The 20,000-nt window shown below is 37.9% G+C and overlaps 1 protein-coding gene across 1 annotated transcript in view; it reads left to right on the top strand.

The window, feature by feature from the left end:
• The window catches only part of DNAH11 (dynein, axonemal, heavy chain 11), a 166,996-nt gene that overhangs the window by 38,405 nt on the left and 108,591 nt on the right, over window positions 1–20,000 (top strand). The window contains 15 exon segments of the mRNA XM_009325768.1: window positions 903–1,025; window positions 1,284–1,406; window positions 1,823–2,049; window positions 3,362–3,426; window positions 4,135–4,141; window positions 4,584–4,709; window positions 6,326–6,476; window positions 7,640–7,873; window positions 10,681–10,812; window positions 11,873–12,033; window positions 12,891–12,943; window positions 12,946–13,037; window positions 13,155–13,300; window positions 14,091–14,207; window positions 17,507–17,645. Coding sequence (XP_009324043.1) covers window positions 903–1,025; window positions 1,284–1,406; window positions 1,823–2,049; window positions 3,362–3,426; window positions 4,135–4,141; window positions 4,584–4,709; window positions 6,326–6,476; window positions 7,640–7,873; window positions 10,681–10,812; window positions 11,873–12,033; window positions 12,891–12,943; window positions 12,946–13,037; window positions 13,155–13,300; window positions 14,091–14,207; window positions 17,507–17,645 — 1,896 coding nt within the window.

Raw genomic sequence — 20,000 nt, 5'->3', positions numbered from 1 at the left:
GAAGAAAAAGGAAAGAGAGGGGTGGCAGGAGGGGGAGAGATGTATACGTTTTACCCAACGGTTGATCATATAGCTGGAAAACTGAAGAAGTTTGTATGAACAACAACAACAAAAGTGATTTCAGTTTCTCAAAAAGAATCCCAGTGGTTTTGGTTCCTAGGGTATAACACGGACCAATTGGTTTTCCAAATTTGAATTAAAACTTTAACCATTTAAAAAAAAAAAAAATTAAGTTCAATTTTCGGTCACTTTTAAAATGAAGAAAACTGGAAAGCTGAAAGAAAAACAGAAGAGAGTGAGCATAACAGAATGTTTCTCTTCCAATATACCAAGCATTTTTCACATACAGTTTTAATAAAAGCACACTTTTAATTATTTTTAATGCAGAAAGTTCCTAAACAGGCCTAGCATAAAATTTTTGTTTTGTTTTTAACAAAAAATGAAAAAAGGTTCGACTGTTGTAAGTCTTTTCAAAGCCTTGATTAAAATTTAAAGTTTTTTTTTTTTAATTGATATCTTGCAAAAGTTACAAAATATGGCAAATACCCCCACCATTCCCCAAGGTTTCTAGTGTGCAAATACTGTGTCTGTAGCTTACATAAACTTCAATGGCAGCTGTGCAAATAAACTTGCCTTTTAGTGTTATGATACACGATATGTCACAGTACAAGGCAAAACAAAAAAAATACAGTAACAGCATCAAGAAATATTTCATCTAGGCTGATTAAGTTCACAGTTCGGGTGCAAATCTGGAAGTATATCCAGATTGTGTCTAGGGTGCATATAACTTATTTAATTGTTTTTTACTTGGATTCCATTTGAACACTTTGTTATATGCTTATGTCTGATTTTTCTTATACATTTACTTATTTTGCTCTCTGCTGTCTCTTTTTGCTTTATAGTTCAGGCTTTTAGTAGCAGAAGATACTACCTTGACAGACCTTCTGGGACTCCAGCTTCATAAAGTAGAAGATGAAGTCCAAAGTGTAGTTGACAACGCCATGAAAGAGTTAGGTACTGAAAAGGTGAGAGATGCCCATTTTTTTCCTTCTGTTTTTGCATTTGTTTGATTAAGTTTTGTTTCAAGAAATTAATGATAGAAATTAATATTTTCATGTGACTTAGCTAGGGAGCAAAATTCACAGCCTAGTGAAACTAACTTATTGTCTGTGGTGTAGTTCACCATCACTGTGAATTAAATAGAATTTAATTAAAGTTCTCAACTCAAAATATGAAATGTGATATGTATAGACAGATGTTATTACTACTCTTCTTGTTCCCAGATTTTGGCAGATATCAGCCAAACATGGGCTGCCATGGAATTTTCTTATGAAGAGCATCACAGGAACGAAGCTCCTTTATTAAAGTCAGATGAACAGCTGCTTGAAACTTTAGATAACAATCAAGTAAGGATTTAATTAATAGAAATACCATTAGTATATCAATATTATTCACTCCCTTGATACCCTTGGTGAGTTAAAACTCTTTTCCTGAATCTTTATTGCAGAGAGTTACGTTTTCTCCAGATGTTAGTCCTGGGAAATTATACGTATGCTATGTAACTATATATATTCTAAAAAATTTCCTGTCTCCATGTAGGAGTTAACAAAATTACAGCTTTCTAAGCTTATATTTTCTTAGATTTTTTTAAAAATCATTTAATAATACGCTGTCCATTTGCAGTGTTTAAAGATGTCTTCTGTTATGATATCCGATAATAACAAGTTACAGGAGAATTTGTTAAGCTCTTATTAGCTCAAGTTCCTCTGTTTGAGAAATTATTTTGATTAGCGCAGTTTTTCGCTGCTGCTTGTTTTTCTAGGTTCAGCTGCAAACAACTCTGAAAAGTAAATACATGGTATATTTCACTGAACAAGTGAAAGGTTGGCAAAATAAACTAAACATGGCAGAATTTGTCATTTCCGTTTGGATGGAAGTTCAGCGCACATGGTCTTATCTAGAAAGTATTTTCACTAGCTCTGAAGAGATCAGAAGCCAGCTGCCTGAAGATGCAAACAGATTTGGTGAATTCAACAGACTTCAAAGTTAGTAGAGTTAGTGTTTTATGTCCGTTTATATCTTGCATTTGAATTATTTAGGATGGGTAATTAAATAGATATTTTTAAAATAATACCATATTGACAGTTTAGTTTCAGTATTTCTTTGATAGGCTTGTTTCTAACCCACTGAACAAACATTATTACGAGAGTCTCAGGCTTACTTGGGAGAATATCAGAAGTGGATTTTGCATTCTTTATCATTAAAATCGGAGTAATTATTTGCCTTGTTTTCCTTTTGCATGGACTGGCAGCTGCTGGTTGACACATTGTCACAAAACCATGATTTGTGACGAAGTTCTGCAGGTCGTTCCTTCACATGACTTTAATATCTTCTTTTATTTAGTCTTTGTTAGCTTTTAACCTCCTGGAGTCACAGAGGGATATGATGCTTGTGAGTTACAGAAATCCCTTCTGCTAAACTCCATATCATTTAGAACAATGATAGTTGAAATACAAGTTTATGGTCTATTAGTTATTATTGGCCAAACATAATTACAGCAATCAACCTAAACATTTGAACTTGCACAAAATATCGTGCCTTAATTGTTCATTCTGACCAAAACCGTCACTGAACCCTTGCTTAGTAAAGAGGCTAACTTGTGTGTTACCAATATACCTGTAATTCAATCCACCTATGCCAGGGAAAGTTCTCATTATGTACAATTCTGAAAAGCTGAGATATAATAATGTTCTTCAGGGAGGTTCTACATTTAAAATTTCAAATACATTTCTAATTGTTTAAATCTGCAATTTAAACAATGTGGGCAGCAGCATGTCTAACTATATGCCAAAAAAAAAAAATCTATATTCACACCTTTGTATGAGTTGAGAACCCTGTTAAGAGCAATGAAATTATTCATACCATTTAACATGCATAAGTTTCTCCATGGTGCATGTTGCAAAAGGCATTGGGCTTGCACGCATGAGCAGAATTATTGTACAAGTTAACGTCTCCGTTACGATCTGTCATTTTTACCTTGTTAGAAGAGTTCTAATAGTATAATCAGTGGTATTTGCTTTCCTCCAGTGCAGTTCTCTCTGTTCATTTTACATTTACTTCATGTTCAGTCTAAACACTGTCAAAATAGCCGTTTGTGGATTTTTTTTTTCCTTTTTCTTTTGCTGTTTAAGAAGTAGAACCTAAAACAAGCTGATGAGGTGCCTTCTTCCAGCTCTTTTTCCCAGTGCTTTTCTTGTTCCAGTGCTATAAACAGTATGAAGTAGAAAAAAAATCTGAGGGGAATTCCACATGTTGCAATAACTTCCTCGCACTTCTGTACAGGAGCTGGTGACTGACACAGTAAATACAAAAATGTGATGGAAGCTACAACCAAGCCAAAGGTGTATGAAAAATTGAAGCTTTGCAGCACAGGTAAAATTTCCAGTATGATTATGAGTTGTTCTAAAGTGTAGTTCTGGAACAGTCAGGAAATGAGAGCTGTCAGGTCATGTCTGCTTTTTGTACAGATGCGAGATGATCCGATGATGTTACTTTTGTCATTTGTTTCTATTTGACATTGGATTTTTACTGCTTTTTATAGGATCAATTACATTTGAGGCATTGGTTCATTATTTATGGATTGCATGATGTAAAAATTGTCAAAGGTCTTAAAAAAATATGTTCAGTTTGGATCAAATTTATTTTCTCCCCATCCACAACCTGGGAGCTGGGAGTCTTTCTTTCACACTTACAGCAGGAGGTAGTGGATTGTGTACAGCAAAGGTCCTCCTTCAACACACTTAAAGGTATGCCTTGAATTTCCCACTGATGTTCACTCCTGTAGAGGCAGTGATATTTGGACCACGGCCTGTTTCTCCTTGCAGGAAAAAGTAGTAATAGCAAGTTAAAAAAAAACCAAACACAAACCTGTTTTTTGAGATGTCACTTTTGTTATGAGAGATACCAAGCTAATAGCTAAAGTGCATCAGTCACACGGAAATAAATGGGTGTTTTTCCTCTCCAGATAGGCATGTAATTGAGTATTTTGATTCTTAATACTTTTTGTGTCAATACCAACATGTGTTTTCATGTTTGTTATCCTTCATACATAAAAGGAAATGTGTGCATCTTAAGAAAAGTGGTTTCTTTGCTCCCTCATTAGACTGTTTCTTGGCACTTTTTTTTTTTTTTTTTAATTTATCTGCAAATAACTGCCCTGACAAATAAGAAATTTTGTTCTTGCCCCTGACTTTCTACAGCTGCACTCTGGAAGGTTGAAGGGGAGTTTCCGCTTAGCCAAACTTGCCTTTTCAGGGACTTTTCTGGCACCATTCTGTTCTCTTGGGTTCCTTGGTCTGAATAAGTAAAAAGAGCATATTCTGTTTAGGTTTCTGGAAAGGAAACGTGTAAAGTTTGCTGCCTTATCTGTTCTTTACAGTTGTATTGCATGTTATTATTTTAAATATTGTATTGTATTGTTCTGTTTTACTCTTCGGTCTGATTTCTTACTTTAACTGAGAGGGAATTCTGGGCTTTAGGGTGATTAAAGGCACATAATATTAAAATCTCTGTGTTCTTTTCAGACTTTCTCTTTGTGAAAAAGCTCTGGCTGAATATTTAGAAACCAAGCACATAGCTTTTTCTCGCTTCTATTTTGTTTCTTCAGCGGACTTGCTAGACATCCTTTCAAAAGGAACACAGCCAAAACAGATGAACATCCTTGCATAATATTGTACTTCATTTTGTCTACAGAAAGGCAAGTTTTCCAGCTAACCACGTGAGGAGATAGTACCATAGAACTGCACCTTTGTTTCTGAGTGTTAATTTACTTTACAAACAGGAACACTTTGTGTAAAGAAGGTAGTAAACTTTTTCCCCCCAGCTAGGACAAGTACAAGGTGTTCAACAAGGAGAGATGAAACCATCATCCTGAGGAGAAGGGTTACAAATCCTGTGCTGTCTCTTGCTGGAAATCTAGCCATGTGCAATTTGCATTTATTTGGATGTTTGGATTGTAGGTTTGCAGGAATTAGAAATGGAAAAGGTCAATGAGATCATCAAATCTATTCTGCTTCTGGTGCTGATTCATCAAACTTCAGGCACGCTATGCAGAGTGACGATAAGTAAGACTGAAAGATCTATGGTCTCTGTTAGGCTGTTTCTGACTGGGCTGCTGACCATTGTACGAGGAATGTTTTTGTAGCTATCCTTCTGTTTTCCTCCCTGGAACAATAATCTGCTAGGTTTTGTGACACTTTGAGACCAGCTTGTATAAAAGCACAGGCACTTTGATGTATTTCAGAAGGTTTATACTATGTTATCTACATGCCAGATGATACTCCTGGCCTCAATGACTATCCAGCCATGGCCATTAATTCTCTGAGTGCTAGAGTTATTGGTGTGTCTCAGGCAAAGCCTTTTTAGATGCGATGTGACATGTAACAGAAGAACTGATACTTTCCAAGAGGATGGAGGGCTTGTGAGGCTTGAACACTGAGCCTTTTCAAACGTGATGACGGAGTGTCATAGCTTCTTTACATAACTGAGTCTCAGTGACTTCTTTCATCCGTTCCTTGCTCTGCACCATATATAAGAACAACAACCAATCTTCTGTTCCAGTTATCAGGCATAGAGCATGCTGGTGTGTAGACAGTGATCTTCAAACACCACGGTCTTTGGAGAGGTGTGTAGTAGTTACACAAGGCATTTAGACCTGAATCGACAATTTGTGAAATAAGCACTAGCCATAACTAATAACAATTTCAAGACTTCTTCATTTTATATTGAGCTATCTTTGTCCTTCAGATTCTTCTGATGACTGACAATAGTGTAATTAACCCCAGCTTTTCCCATGAAAACCTCCTGTGTAGTGATCATGCAACAGACAGTCAGATAGCGTCACCGTGTCAGCCTGTGCCACCAGGGAAATCAGAAGTACTCTTATTTGTTCAATTGGCATAAGTGTTCTAATACTATGGAGAAAACTGGTTTTTAATTTTTTTATTGTATTTAAAACTTAAGAATGAAATGTTGATTAATCACCTGGTCATTCAGTGCATCTCACTTGCTAAGATCAGTTGAAACACTATGTGCTGAAAGCATTAGAATAAGAAACACAATTGTAAGATTAGTGCAAGGACTTCATGTTATGCTGTTAGTTGCTAAACACTGTGTTAAATTTTGCTGAACCACAAAATCTTATTGTATATAGCAAATGTTAACATGGTAGTCATCCACTTTAATAGAAATACGTGTTAAAAATAGTGTGATTGACACAAATCTAAGGTAAATGGTTTCCTTATATGTCTGGTATTTTTGGGTGCAGGTTGGCCCATCATCTTACCAAATTTTTTGACAACATTGCTGATCTTAAATTTCAAGAGAATGTAGAGGAATCTGTAAATACTGCCCTTGGGATGTTCAGCAGAGAAAAGGAGTATGTTCCATTCTATGAAGGGTGTGGATGCAGTGGTCAGGTATGTTGAGTTATGTGAAACTTCCTTTATGGATTTTGCCCTCTTTGGGATGTAGATTAAATAGACACTTTCAATGGCATGAAATGTTGCTTTTAAAAATGTAAATTTAGAAAAAATAATAATAAAAAGCCCCTTACAACTATTTTTTCAAATTTCAAAACATTTTGTGGCCCAAAACTGTGTAATAAACTAATAATTTAATAAATTGTCTAGCTGCCCCTTGTATGTAAGTTTTTTGGGTTTTTTTTGGTGGTGGTGGTTTTTTTTTTTTAAGAAGTGTAGAGAGATAAGCGTTTAGGAGCAATGAAAAAGAAAAAAAAATGTACTAAAAGGCACAGAACTGATGAAGCCTATGGTTGAATGTTGCATTTCTCATACCTCTTCTCTTCGTCCGCCCTTTTATTTCACCTTCCATTACACTTTCAGGTCCCCTTCTCTCTTATCCTTCGGCACACACCTCTCCAGACCTCCAGCTCTCCCCCGTGTCCCCTATCAGCTGAACAGGGTTGTAGCTGTTTTTGAGCCTCATATTTGCTAATTGGCCAGCCAGTATGTGTGCTAACTGGGTAGTGGTAGGTCAGAAAGAACAGATCAGCAGCTTCTGAGACAATAACGTATTGTTCTCAGAACAGTGCTGAATGGATAAGCATTCACATTGCATAAAATCAATGTTGCATGTGGTTCTAATGATTGATTGTCTCAGCAGGGAGGCCCCGGACTGAATGGACAAATATATGCAGCTTGCCTCTTAGAGATAGTTTCTCCAAGATACAGCTACGTTTGAGTGCATAGAGACATAGGAAAGACTGTATTATCTGTGTTTACTCTGTGTCTGTGAACAGAAAGACTTCAGACTTTCATATCTGGAGCTCTAAGACAGTATGCCTGTGTGTTCAAGTCAAATGGATATGTAACACAAAATAATGTCTGGTATCTCAGTAATTGGGAAGGGCTCCTCTGAGCTAAATCCTACTGAAGAGGCAGTAGGAGAGAGAAAACGGAAGAAAAAAACCCATTCTCATTTCAAGTTTGTAAAGAATGTTGATGTAAAGAAAATCTTTTGTAAAGATTAATGAGATGAGCTTCCTATATTGCTAGTATAAACTGTACCATTTATGTTACATGCATAAATTTATGCACATTTGGGTTTTTTCCTTCAAAAGGTGGAGTCTTGGTTGCAATACCTTGAGGAAACTGTTCACAAAACAGTGCGCCTCTACATCATGGAGGCGATACTGGCCTATGAAGAGAAGCAGAGCGAGCAGTGGGGTTTTGACTACCCAGCCCAGGCTGCACTTACTGGTTCACAAATCTGGTGGGTTTCAGATGTTGAAATGGCATTCAGTAGGCTGGAAGAGGGCTTGGCATCAGCCCTGGAGGATTGTCACAAGAAGCAGGTATGGATATCTTCTTTTTGTTTAATTCAGTGAAAATAAGTACAGTGTGAAAATGGTCTCATAAAAAGAGATTAATGGCATATCTAGTGATTTCAGTCCCGTAGTAAATTAACGGCTTTTAGCACCTACTGAAAAAAGAAATACACCTTTTGCTTCCATTTCTGTTATCTCACGGGCATTGTTATCACATTTTAATTGGTGGGGTTTCTGTAGGATTATTCTGAACTGAGATGAAAGGTAAAAGCAAAGATACTGCCAAACATCAACAGTGATGGTGTGACAAGAACAGAGTATGCAACCGGTACATATACAAATACTAAACACATATATTTGTGTAAGGAAGCCAAAACTGTTGGTTTTATTTGTGTCAAACCAAACAGCTTACTTCTAATATTACTAGTCCCACTTCAGGAGGGTACATTCTGCAGTTTGATTTTTTGCTTTGCCCTTGTTTACCTCCAGCTCCTTTTGAATGTTTTTGTCCTGGTGTATTGTTCCTCTTTGTGAAAACTTTAAGTAGTTTTGGCTTTCTTTTCCAACCTAGAAAATCTGCTGAAGTGAAATAGGAAAGAGACTTTTAAGGGGGAGGAAAACTGGTAGAGGTGTCTAAAATGACCCCTGTAATAGAGAAGGTGGATAAAGATTAATCTTTGTTTGCCGTTGTCCTGGTTTCGGCAGGGATAGAGTTAATTTCCTTCCTAGTAGCTGGTACAGTGCTGTGTTTTGGATTTAGGATGAGAACAAAGTTGATAACGCACCAATGTTTTAGTTGTTGCTAGGTAATGCTTACACTAGCCAAGGACTTTTTAGTTTCCCATGCTCTACCGACTGAGAAGGCTGGAGGTGCACAAGAAGCTGGGAGGGGGCACAGCCAAACTGGCCAAAGGGACATTCCATACCATGTGACGTCATGCTCAGTACATAAACTGGGGGAAGCTGGCCGGTGGGGCTGCTGCTCGGGGACTGGCTGGGCATCGGTCGGTGGGTGGTGAGCAATTGTACTGTGCATCACTTGTTTTGTGTATTATTATTATTATTATCATATTATTTCAATTATTAAACTGTTTTTATCTCAACCCATGAGTTTTTCTCACTTGTGCTTTTCCAATTCTCTCCCCCATCTCTCCGGTCCCCATCCCACTGGGGCAGGGGGAGAGTGAGCGAGCGGCTGTGTGGTGCGCAGTTGCCGACTGAGGTTAAACCACGACAGCCGTTTCTCATAATACAAGAGCTAATAGGCACTACCTGAAGCTATTAGGTAGCAGACTTTAAACAAAAGAAGTACTTTCACATCGTGTACAGTTTAAAATATGGAACTTTTGGCTAGAGAATGATGGAAGTATAAAAAAGGTCAAACGAAGGGTTAACCAAATTTCGGTCCAGTTCATGGCTGTTAAATATGATGATAAAATAGGTAGCATAGTTTTGGGGGTTTGGGTTTGTTGGTGTGGTTCTTTTTTGTTTGTTTAGTAAATTCTGGCTGCAGTGTCTGTGGCAAATTACGGCATATGTTCCTAGGATATATGTATCCTTCTCCTGGACTTGTTTTTTATGTTCCTTTTGTTTTTTAAAACAAATCTCAGTTAGCTTCTGTGAAAGGCAGACACAGATCCACGATGAACCTCTATGTGACCCAGGCAGGCTACGTTTCTGTGGCCACTTCGCAAGTAGAGCAGAGCGCTGTCTTGTGCTGTTGCTGCTTCCTGAACCTGTGGAGGGGACTTTGGAGTGGTTTTGCTGTAAAAAGAGTGGACTAGGAAAGATCATCTGAACCTCTCTGCAGATGGCAGCTCATTGCCATAAAGTGGTGCTTTGGGTGTGTTTAAAGGAAGATGCCAGAAATATTTCAGGATGCTAGGCAATTTCATTCAGAATGTCGCTATTGGTATCTCCTTTATGATATGATACAGAAAAACTAGGGAGCCCAGTGAAATTACCTTCTGGTTTTACTTCTGTAAGCATTTTCAAAATCTACTAGGGCTTTGGGCTGTGATTCTCAAATAATTTGTTTGCGTGGAGTATTACCTTCTGGGCCTTTAACTCTGTCTCAGTAAAAACAGCACCAGCAGGTGTTTTTGTATATTATATAAAAATAATACACAAAGTGTAGTGTTTAATGTCTCACTAATTCACCGCCTGTTTTTAAGCCAGAGTTTTAAAACGTGTACAAGCATAGTTCTGTCTCACACTAGCTACCCGATAAGTTATATCCTTATAACAAAGTTACATTTGCCTCCTTAGAATTACATGCAGTAGCTGTGTATGTTTTTCTTTCCTATTAATATGAAACCTGAAAAATTCCATTGGGTCTTTCTACTATGTAACTCTGTATAATCATTCATACCATATTTTGTGATCTTCCCTTCATTGCTTTGCCTGTTTTTAAAACGTAGATCACTGATCTTTCCTAAAGTCTATTTTCAAACAGTTTGCCAATAAATGTTCTCATGCAAGTAGTACAATTTTTGTGGAGTCTGGTGCATACCTCTATGGAGATTGTAACCACAAAATTTACAATTCAACTTCATGCACATCTTCTTATCCATCCATTCCTCCTACCCTGCCTAGCTGACCATCTTCAGTATTTGTACTCATCTGGATTGTCATTGTTCTGGAGGTGGTTCAAATGTCTGTTTAAACCAGGATTTCTTCTGACATCTCATGTTTAATATCAGTAAATTTGTACATACAAGCCAGTTTTTGTGGTGATTTAATTAATAATGTAGGCAGAACTAATTTCTAGTAGCGGTAATGGTAGATGGTACTGGGATCCATCTGATCTTAGTAGGTTGCCTAAATCTTTTCAGGTCACTCAGCTAAATGTTCTTATTACCGTGCTGCTTGGAGAACTTTCCTCGGGTGGTCGACAGAAAATCATGACCATTTGCACCATAGATGTTCATGCTAGAGATGCTGTAGCAAACCTTGTAGCTCAGAAGGTACGTGTTTGGATCGGCTGTATTTTACATGCACAGTTTTAGTGGTTTTGACAAGAATTAATAGTACTTAAGCCAAGTTTGGGTCTGGATCTGCATGTGGGCACCAGAATGGTGGAGGTGGAGTAGGTATAATGATGAAGGCAGCCTGCTTCAGACCTGTGTGCTGTGCCTGCATTTTTATGGGTTACTGCCTTCTGAATTTAAAATTTTCCTGAACAAAAGTCAGGTGTCATCTTTTACACTACTGCTGGGAACCATTCAATCTTTCAGTAGGTTTTCTGTAAGCAAGATATTTCCTTTAAATTTCAGATCACAAAACTGAGTGCAGACAATCCTCGGGCAATCTGAGTGTTTTTTCCAGATGTCTTTAGTTATTCTGCTTTTAATTATTCCATCTTCCATTGTTCACAGTGTGTTTTGCTCTCCTTTTAGAGGTATACATGTGCATCTCTAGAGCAAGGCACTCCTCTCCTGTGGTGACTCTTTATAAGTGCATGCAATTACAATTTTGAGTGTTTATTTAAACCAAAGTGCTTGCCCTATGTATAACTTTGTTCAGGTAAAACTAAGGTGGCTGGCACATGTTGCTGGTTTGAATGCACAAAATGTTTCACTGGATGGGTATTGAAATAGGAAAGAATTCCCATTTTCCTTCTGACCTCCTAAGCCTCAGAAATAAAATGGGTTTCTAAGATGGCATTAAGGCAAGAAGAAACAAGGCTTGAGGAGTAAAATGAAACTCCTTCTGGTCAAAGTAATGTCTGCTCCCATGCGAAGACTGCATTGTTTGTAAGGAGAGGTCTTGGCTTAATAAGTGGCAATGTGTTCTGCTGCAATAACTCTATTAAAAAGATCTTATATTACACTTGAATGTGTATAAAAGCACAAATGCCTCGAGGTGCATCTAATCCTTTATAATTGGTTGTAGTAGTTATTATTCATAAACGGCTAGGAATGAGGTGTGAGACGTACTGGTGACAGCTGTAGCTTTGTGATGGGTCTCATTTCTTTCATCTGAAGAGCTCCTACCCGGCGTAACAGCTCTGCAATGGCTTTTTAGGTCGCCAGTTCCCAAGCTTTTGCTTGGCTGTCACAGCTACACCATAGATGGGATGACACCCAGAATCACTGTTTTGCCAACATGTGCAATGCTCGGTTTCAGTACTCTTATGAGTACTTGGGAAATACCCCTCGGCTAGTTATTACACCTTTGACTGACAGGTAATGACTTGCTAATAACAGTGTCTGCTTTATCTGTTTCGCTGAATAAAAAGTTAAATGTTTCTTAGAAGTTCAGTGTTCTTTCATACCTCATATGTATTTCATAAGGTTATTAAGGCACAATATCTCTGAACATGTGTGTGCATGTAGGTGTGCATACTTAAGTAATGGTATGATTTTAATGTCCGTTACTTTAAAAATAACTGAAATATTTCTTGCATAACTTAATGTATATATTCAGTGTCTAGTCTGAAGAAGAATATGAGTGGGTCTGTACCAAGGTTAATCAGGAGTTTTCAGCAAAAGAATTTTTTTGTGTGTGTGTTTAAAGTACAATCAGTACTCTTTTTCACACCACATACAATGAAGCTTTTTTCTGGAAATGTTTTGGCTCCAGGATAGAGTTTCTTGTCAAAATCGGTGATCCAAAAAGATGCACCCAGCAATCGTGGCTGGCTTAGTGCTTATGACCCTCAGTTGGGGGCAGAAATTCTGGGGCTCAGTTCTTTGAAATAGGCAAAGTGGCAACTACAGCCTCCTGTTTCCTGTCCCGTGTGACCACTGATAGGGTATTCCTTCTTGATAAAAAATGTTGATGTGGTTAGCTTTCATATCTAAAATAAGCATTTTCCAAGTAGTGCCACATCATGATTTTACATGAACATGAGAGGTACATTTGTAGTGTAGGGCATTAAATTATAACGAGAAAGTGGACTCAGAATAAATCACCCATGAAACACAAGGTTTGGAAAAAAAAAGAAACAAACAAAACAAAAAACAAACAACAAAAACCAAAACAAAACTCCCACTTTGTAGATGTTCCTTGCAATGCTAACAATCACTTTTCTTATGTTAAGGTGTTACATTACTCTAACCCAGTCTCTCCACCTAACAATGAGCGGTGCTCCTGCAGCACAGGTAAAACAGAGACCACCAAAAATCTAGGCTGTGCCCTTGGTATGATGGTGTACATCTTCAACTGTTCTGAGCAGATGGATTACAAGGTGAGATGTTCCGCTAAGCGGTATGGAAATGGTTGTTTAGTTTCTTTTTCATATGAAGTACATTGGAAACTGTTGCTTTCAAGAAAAAGATGTTAAATCTTTCACTTTTGATTTTAGTCTATAGAAAATATCTGTAAAGGTTTGGTCCAGACAGGAGCTTGGGGATGCTTTGATGAATTCAATCGCATCTCGGTGGAAGTTCTGTCGGTGGTGGCAGTACAAGTGAAGACTGTCCACGATGCAATTAGGAACAAGAAAAAGAAGTGAGTATTTTAGCAGTGCTTCTTTATTGTCCTTTTCAGGCTATAAATACTGAACCAGTAATTTCTTCTTCTAAAGTTCCTCTAAAACCCTTTGTAAATGCAGTGAGGGAGTAGACTGTAACACTAAATCACCCGTGTAATATACTACCTTAAAATAACTTTCTCTTCAAAATGTAGCAATAAATGCAAGTGAACTCCTGGCCCTACAGGAATCCAATTAAAGCTTTGCTGTTGAAACCCTGGTCCTGTTCAAGTCCCACCATGTGGTAGCATTGCATAATATGGGAGAGAAGTTTGGCGGGATTCAACTTTGCAAGAAGTCTCAGTGGTTCCAGGGTTTCCCAGTGCTTTTGAGACATGCCTTGTGTTTCCACTGTCCCATATTCTCCTTCCTCTGCTTCCTTTACTCAGTGCTGTCTCCTGGCCTTTTCAAACCCACCGCATCCTTGCCAGTCTCATTTATTCTACATGTTTCAAAAGATAATTCCTCCTATAGACGTACTTCAGCCATATGCACTCTTCGTTGCTCTAACAGTCCAGTCTTTTCCTTCCAAATTCAGTGCTGCCCAGAGGAGCCACAGATGACTAAAAGCTGGTGCCTACCAGAGAAATGCCTCTGTTACTCAGCTCTAATAAACTTTCCTAGGCATTTGCTTCTGGCCGTTGTGAAAGACAGGATCCAGGCTTAGAGGCACCTTTGTCGTCTGACCCCTGATGGCTGGCTTTGTACGATGCAGTTGTTTACATGTAATCCAACTGTAAAATTTTTATGTTATCTTTCTTATAACAGATTTTTATTCCTTGCTGAAAACATTACATTGAAGTCATCGGTTGGAATATTTATTACCACGAGCCCAGGATGTGCAGGTCGGACAGAACTACCTGAAAACCTCAAAGCTCTGTTCAGGCAAGTATGCTATAGTGTACTTTTATGGTATACTGGTATATAAAGTCTACGTTTAGAGTACATATCCCACCTAATGTTACTAGCCTTGGTTTGCAATGAAGTGCAATTTCTGTTTGCTTCAGAATTTCTGTGAAAAAAATCAGTATTCATGTTGTGCTTGCCTGTACACCGTAATGACAAGGGAAATTAGATTTATATCTTGCCTTTTTTTTTTTTATCTACTTAAAATTTTAAAGGTGCCTGTGAACACATGGGATGCACCTAAACATGTGCAAGAATATTCTCTGTTTTGTGGTAAACAGGAATCCTCAGAGCTGGCTTAACCTAGTAAAATGAGCATTTGAAAAGTCTAGCTATCACATTCTTCCATGGGTGTAGGCATGCAAGTGTTCATAGATGTTTCATAACTACAAGTTGAAAATGAATCCGCATACTCTTATATAGTAAGATATTGAATATGTGACTGTTGGGAAGCTGTGAAAAGTATAGTGCACAGAAAAAAATTCATATGCTTTTGGACACTGTAGGACAGCCCATTACCCTTTTCTTAAAGTACATATTTATGCTTTATATCTTAACACTAAACTTTCAAGGAAGAAAGTTTTGAATTTAAAAGATCTGACTGTATTTTGTGGGCTGCGCTCAGTGAGTTTGTATCAAAATGGTGTTTCTGAGAGTGAATTAATTCCACAAGCAGTTGCTCCGGTGTGGTGGGCAGTAAAATGATGCCAATCTATTCTGACAAAGTGTTGGAGCTGCGCTTTGAACTACGTGGTAATGGACTTTGACTTAAATGATGCAGGGTTCGCTTAAAAAAGAGTTGTCACTTGAAATCCTTGCTCTTGCATTAACACTTTTCACTGATTTAATCAAGACTTGAGGAAAAAAAAAAGATTCTGTGATTTCGTTTCTCAACATATTGAAGTTCAATGGGGCAAGCTGCGAGGCACTGCCAGGCTGTCTGGGGAGGCACAAGTATAGATGTGTTATCTGGGATCTGCTTCGCTGAGCAGTAAATCCCTTTGATTTTTGAAAGATAGAAACTTAGGGCAGAACCGGGCATCACTGTTGCTTCTGTGAGCAAATTGAAACACAGGTATGACTTTGTTCTGTATTAAAAGCACATCAAGATTCTGGCGTATTTTATTATTTCTGCTGAATTCCTGACACCATACTCTTTCATGCTTTCACTGCAGAAAGACACAAAGTCTGCTTAAGTTAGAAAGATGTTTGCTCAGGCACGTCTCATCCTCTTGCCAACCAGACATCCTGCTTCAGATGGCAGGACCGGGCAGCAGCAGCAATTAGCTTTCTTGTTCTTTAAGCCTAAATTACAATCATTTGGAACAATCAGTAAGTAACATCTATTTACAAGGAGGACGTTAGGATTTGAATTCATGTGCCTCTGCAAAGACTGTCGCTGAATAAGACCCTATAGTTGGGTCTTAGCAAACATTGGAGAGAGACCACAAGAGATGCATCTCGCTTCCCCATAAGTGTTTTTAATATTTCGCAACTTAGCTGTTGCTTTACAAAGCCTTCTCATTAATTGCCATCTAAGAACTCTTCAAGGCAAAGCAGGATTGGTGTGCATCAAAGGAACGACGTGGGGCAGCCCCTCAATTCAGAACCTCGCACAAAGGAGGACAGGGTGGCGGGGACCCCATCCACCCCTGTCTGTGCCGTGCGGCTGCCGCCCTTTCTGCATTCGGACAGAGCCAGCTGCCTTGGCGGCCACGTCGTCTGCAGTCAGTGTGGTGTTGGACAAGAGAGCAGGAGGGATCGCTTCCTGTTGCTACCAGGTGCTTCGTCTCTCGGTGGACTACTAGAGGACGGAAAATGCATGTGATTTGTTGTTCGTTTATTTTTTTTGTTGTTGTTCCTTTTTTTCATTTGGGAGGAAAAGAGTAAGGGATATGAAGTAATAGTAATTAACAATTTATCTACTGAGAGATAAAGTCAAATAATTGCTTTATTTGATGTGCTTTCTATTACAGTTTTCCTTGTTTTTGTTGTTTTAATTTTCAAAATGTACTTGCTACATAGAGTTGAAGTGTTACTTTTACTTGGTTGTCACATAAAAAGCCTTTGGAATTAAAGTATGAACTGCTGCATTTGGGACTCGGGAATTCAAGCCTGTAGCTGATGTCTGTAATAGCTCTTATCCATTGTACAGTGCACAGGAAAGGTGGGAGGTAACTGGTGAAACATTAACTCCTCATACTTGCTGCCTAATAAAATCTCACAAGGGAGAGAAGATCTATTAAATACTACTAGCCTGATATTTCTTGTGCAAGCAATTATTCTATTTGCAAGAAGGGTATTGGTTATGGTAGGTAGAAGAGCATATTTTTTTTATAATTGACTGCAATGCCTATAGCAGCCCTTGTTTGGGCTTATGAAGAAATGCTTCTTAGGGAATAGTTTACTTAAAAATTCCTTAACAGAGGGGTGCTTACTCTTTTTGTAGACTACATGTTATTGATTTCTGTCAGAAATATACTGCTGGACTAAACCACTGGTCTTAATTTTGTCATATTTAAATATAAATGGGGAACAAAAGAAATCTTTGTATTTGTCAGTAGTAAGAAAAATGTTCTGAGGGACAAATTTGCTGGTTTGTAGCTGACCTGAACACGACATTCAAGATCTCTTCTCTGCTACTATGTAAATTAAGTAGTGATTTTTAATGAGGAAGTTGTTTAACCTTTGCATCATTGCTTTGTGTTACTTTTTTAATTGGAGATTTTTCTCATTTATATCATTAAAATGGCTGTGGTTTTGTTCTAAAAGTTTGAACTAAAGGTTATATTTAAAAAAGAAACAAACAGTGAAACTTCCAAAGGCAACCATAACTTCATACAAAAGCGTTAAAGCCCTCCAAAAATCGAAGTCCTTTAAAAAAAAAGATGGCATTTTTAGCAATGGCAGGGTGTTGCACTTGACTTCCAGACCCTGTCCAGCTGCTGGCAGTGTCCTCCAGTCGTCGGTGGCAAGTGACGCTGCTGCAGACTGCCTGCTCCAAGTTTCAGTAGTACCTGTCTCCCAAGCCCTGGTTTCTCAGCTGCCTCTTTTGTGTACAGCAATGTTACTGAATACTAACAATCAACAGTGCCTAATTAGCTGCTTTTACTTTGAAGTAAGGTCCTCATTAGCTTTGACTGACACTCTTAATTGTGACTCTCCCGAGCTCTGTTTTTAAAAATGTTTGCAGACATCAGTCATTTAAGTGACTTATTCTTACCATGCTTAAATACTAATCTGTGTATTTGGATTATGGGGTTTGTTTTCTTCCTTAGACCCTGTGCCATGGTCGTCCCTGACATTGAACTGATCTCTGAAATTACGTTGGTTGCTGGAGGCTTTATTGATGCACGTCTGGTAGCCAGGAAGTTTATTACCTTGTATGCTCTCTGCAGGGAGCTGCTTTCTAAACAGGTGAGGGTCTCTTTGGGCTTCTGGGTTTGATACGTGTTAATTAACATACTCCATACCTGTGCAGCTGGACATTGTATAATAATAGGGGGTTTTTTATGTATATAGTCTTATCTTTTATTTTGAAGACACTTTATATCACACGTCCATCCTTATTAAATTGTCAGATATGAATTTAAAGAAAGTGCCCTTTCCTCTGATCTTGGGACGTTTGTAATGCATTAATTTTGCATTAAATAATTGTATATCACTGCTTCATACCTGGGATGGCTGAACTACATTGTGCTGTTGTGTAATACCTATATTAGAAATATAACTATCTGTTGGAGAAGAGAAAAACCTTATAGCAGAGTAGGAATTATTCAGAAAAACAAATAATGTATTCTATTTGGATGAATGTTTCTTTAAAATTTCCCCAGTAAATACACTGGAGAACTGTTTGAAAAATGAAAATAAAGCATTGCTAAATAATTTACTTATTATACTAGAAAGCATTCATATTCAGAATAATTATCTTAAAAATCTACAACTTGTAAAATTTGGAAGGTTTATCATTTCTTCCCTATGTGTATGCTGTTTACTCATTTCCAACTGTATAATTTTTCATGAGACATTCTTAATATTCAGTTTCATTAGTGGAATAAGAACTCAGAGAACCCTTCAACCTTAAGCCATAAACTCTAGCAAGCAGGGCCATTATGAAAGCAAAAGCAACTTTATTTTCATGCCTGCATAATTTTGAAATTATCTCTAAATATCCTGAAGTTTTCCTGACACATTCTTGCAATGTTTCTAGAGATAATGAATTTAAACCTTGCATATCTTAAGATATCAATACTGTCTGCTTTACTAGAACAGGGATTCATCAACTCTAATGATTACTTAGTCCTGGAGTCATTTTCTGAATTCAGAAAAATCATTTATACCATTGTTTGCCACTTCAATGTTAACAGTAGTAGTAATAATAATATTAACATTTGAAGCCGAAGCTAGAATGTTCTTGTTTGTTTACTTCTTAAACCTTATTTGTTTTAATTTTAATGGAAATGGGAGAAATCAAATCCCTTTGACAAAAATTCTGGGCTGCTGCAGAAAATATACAGCAGTTCAGAAAGCTCTGAAAATATTGGTCCAGTGTTGGGGCTTTTAGGACTTTATAGCCTAAATATAGCTTTATAGCTTAATATAGCTTTAGGGCACTAGGATCCTAGCCTATGAAAACTGCTTGAGAACAGGGCTGTCAGGGCTTTCAGTGCATATGCTGTGAAGGAAGGGACTTCTGGTCCTGTCATGCCGTGGCAAATAGCCTGGATGTCTTAAAGTCCTTGTACACTGGACAATCCACACAGCAGGCTGCTAAAGATGCATAGCTTGCTCTTTAACAACCCGTCAGACAGCAAACCAACAAAAAATCTGGGGGAAAAAAATCTTACCTAAATCTCAGCAAAAGCTCATTAAGCCCAGTATATTCCTAAATTTCCTATTTTCCTAACCAGCTCTATGTTTAACTTCTTTGCCTAGGTGTACCATGTTGTACCATTTGTACAATGTGGAGTCTCATTTTCGTTGCGGATACTCAGCATCTTTAGTACCTCAGAAAAAAACAGCAGTTCTTTCTACTGACGATGAACTGTTCTGAAGTTGAAAATTACTTTTTTTTTTTTTCTTTGTGATATATTTAGTGCATTTGATTCACAGTTATAGAGTGCCACTATCATGGAAGAGGATAGTGACATCTGTCAACTTTAAAAATTGTATATTGTTAAGTTGTGGGTTTGCTACTGGGTTTGGTTTTTTTCCTTTTTTTCTTTTTTTCTTTCTTTTGGTTTGGGTGATAATACTAACTAGGCTGTATTTATATTGAAGTCCTTGGTGTGGTTGCAGCAAATGTTCTCATATCCTACCTGACTGGTAGCCAGATTGAGTGCTGACAGCGGGGTAGTTCCAACCCCAGATAGATTTATTTATTTTTTTTTTTAACTTGAGGGAGAGGTAGTGTGCACACACTAAGGAAACTGTAGACCACCAGAAGTGGCATGATGCATGCTGACATAAATGGTGGCTGTGTAACTCTTGGCTGCAGCAGCACGGAGGTTAGAGAGGAGCTGATTATCCACGTACTTAGCCAGCTGCTCATAAAGTAGCTGGTCCCACTGCTGGTTATACCAAAATTAACCATCTGGGATCTCTACATAAGCTACAAAAACACCTTTAAGTGTAGGTGTAGCCTTAAATTTAGAGGGCTGTAACTTCATGGTAGACCTCTTCAAATTGCAAAATTGGCTATTGGGGTACTTTCTTCAATCATGCAAGGTGCTGTTCCAATTGTTTAAATCTCCAGAATGGTTCAAACTCTTT

The sequence above is a fragment of the Pygoscelis adeliae genome, unplaced genomic scaffold (genome assembly GCF_000699105.1).
Source record: "Pygoscelis adeliae isolate BGI_AS28 unplaced genomic scaffold, ASM69910v1 Scaffold226, whole genome shotgun sequence".
Lineage (NCBI taxonomy): Eukaryota > Metazoa > Chordata > Aves > Sphenisciformes > Spheniscidae > Pygoscelis > Pygoscelis adeliae.
Note: the sequence above shows the minus strand (reverse complement) of the source record. Positions and strands in the feature narration are given on the sequence as shown.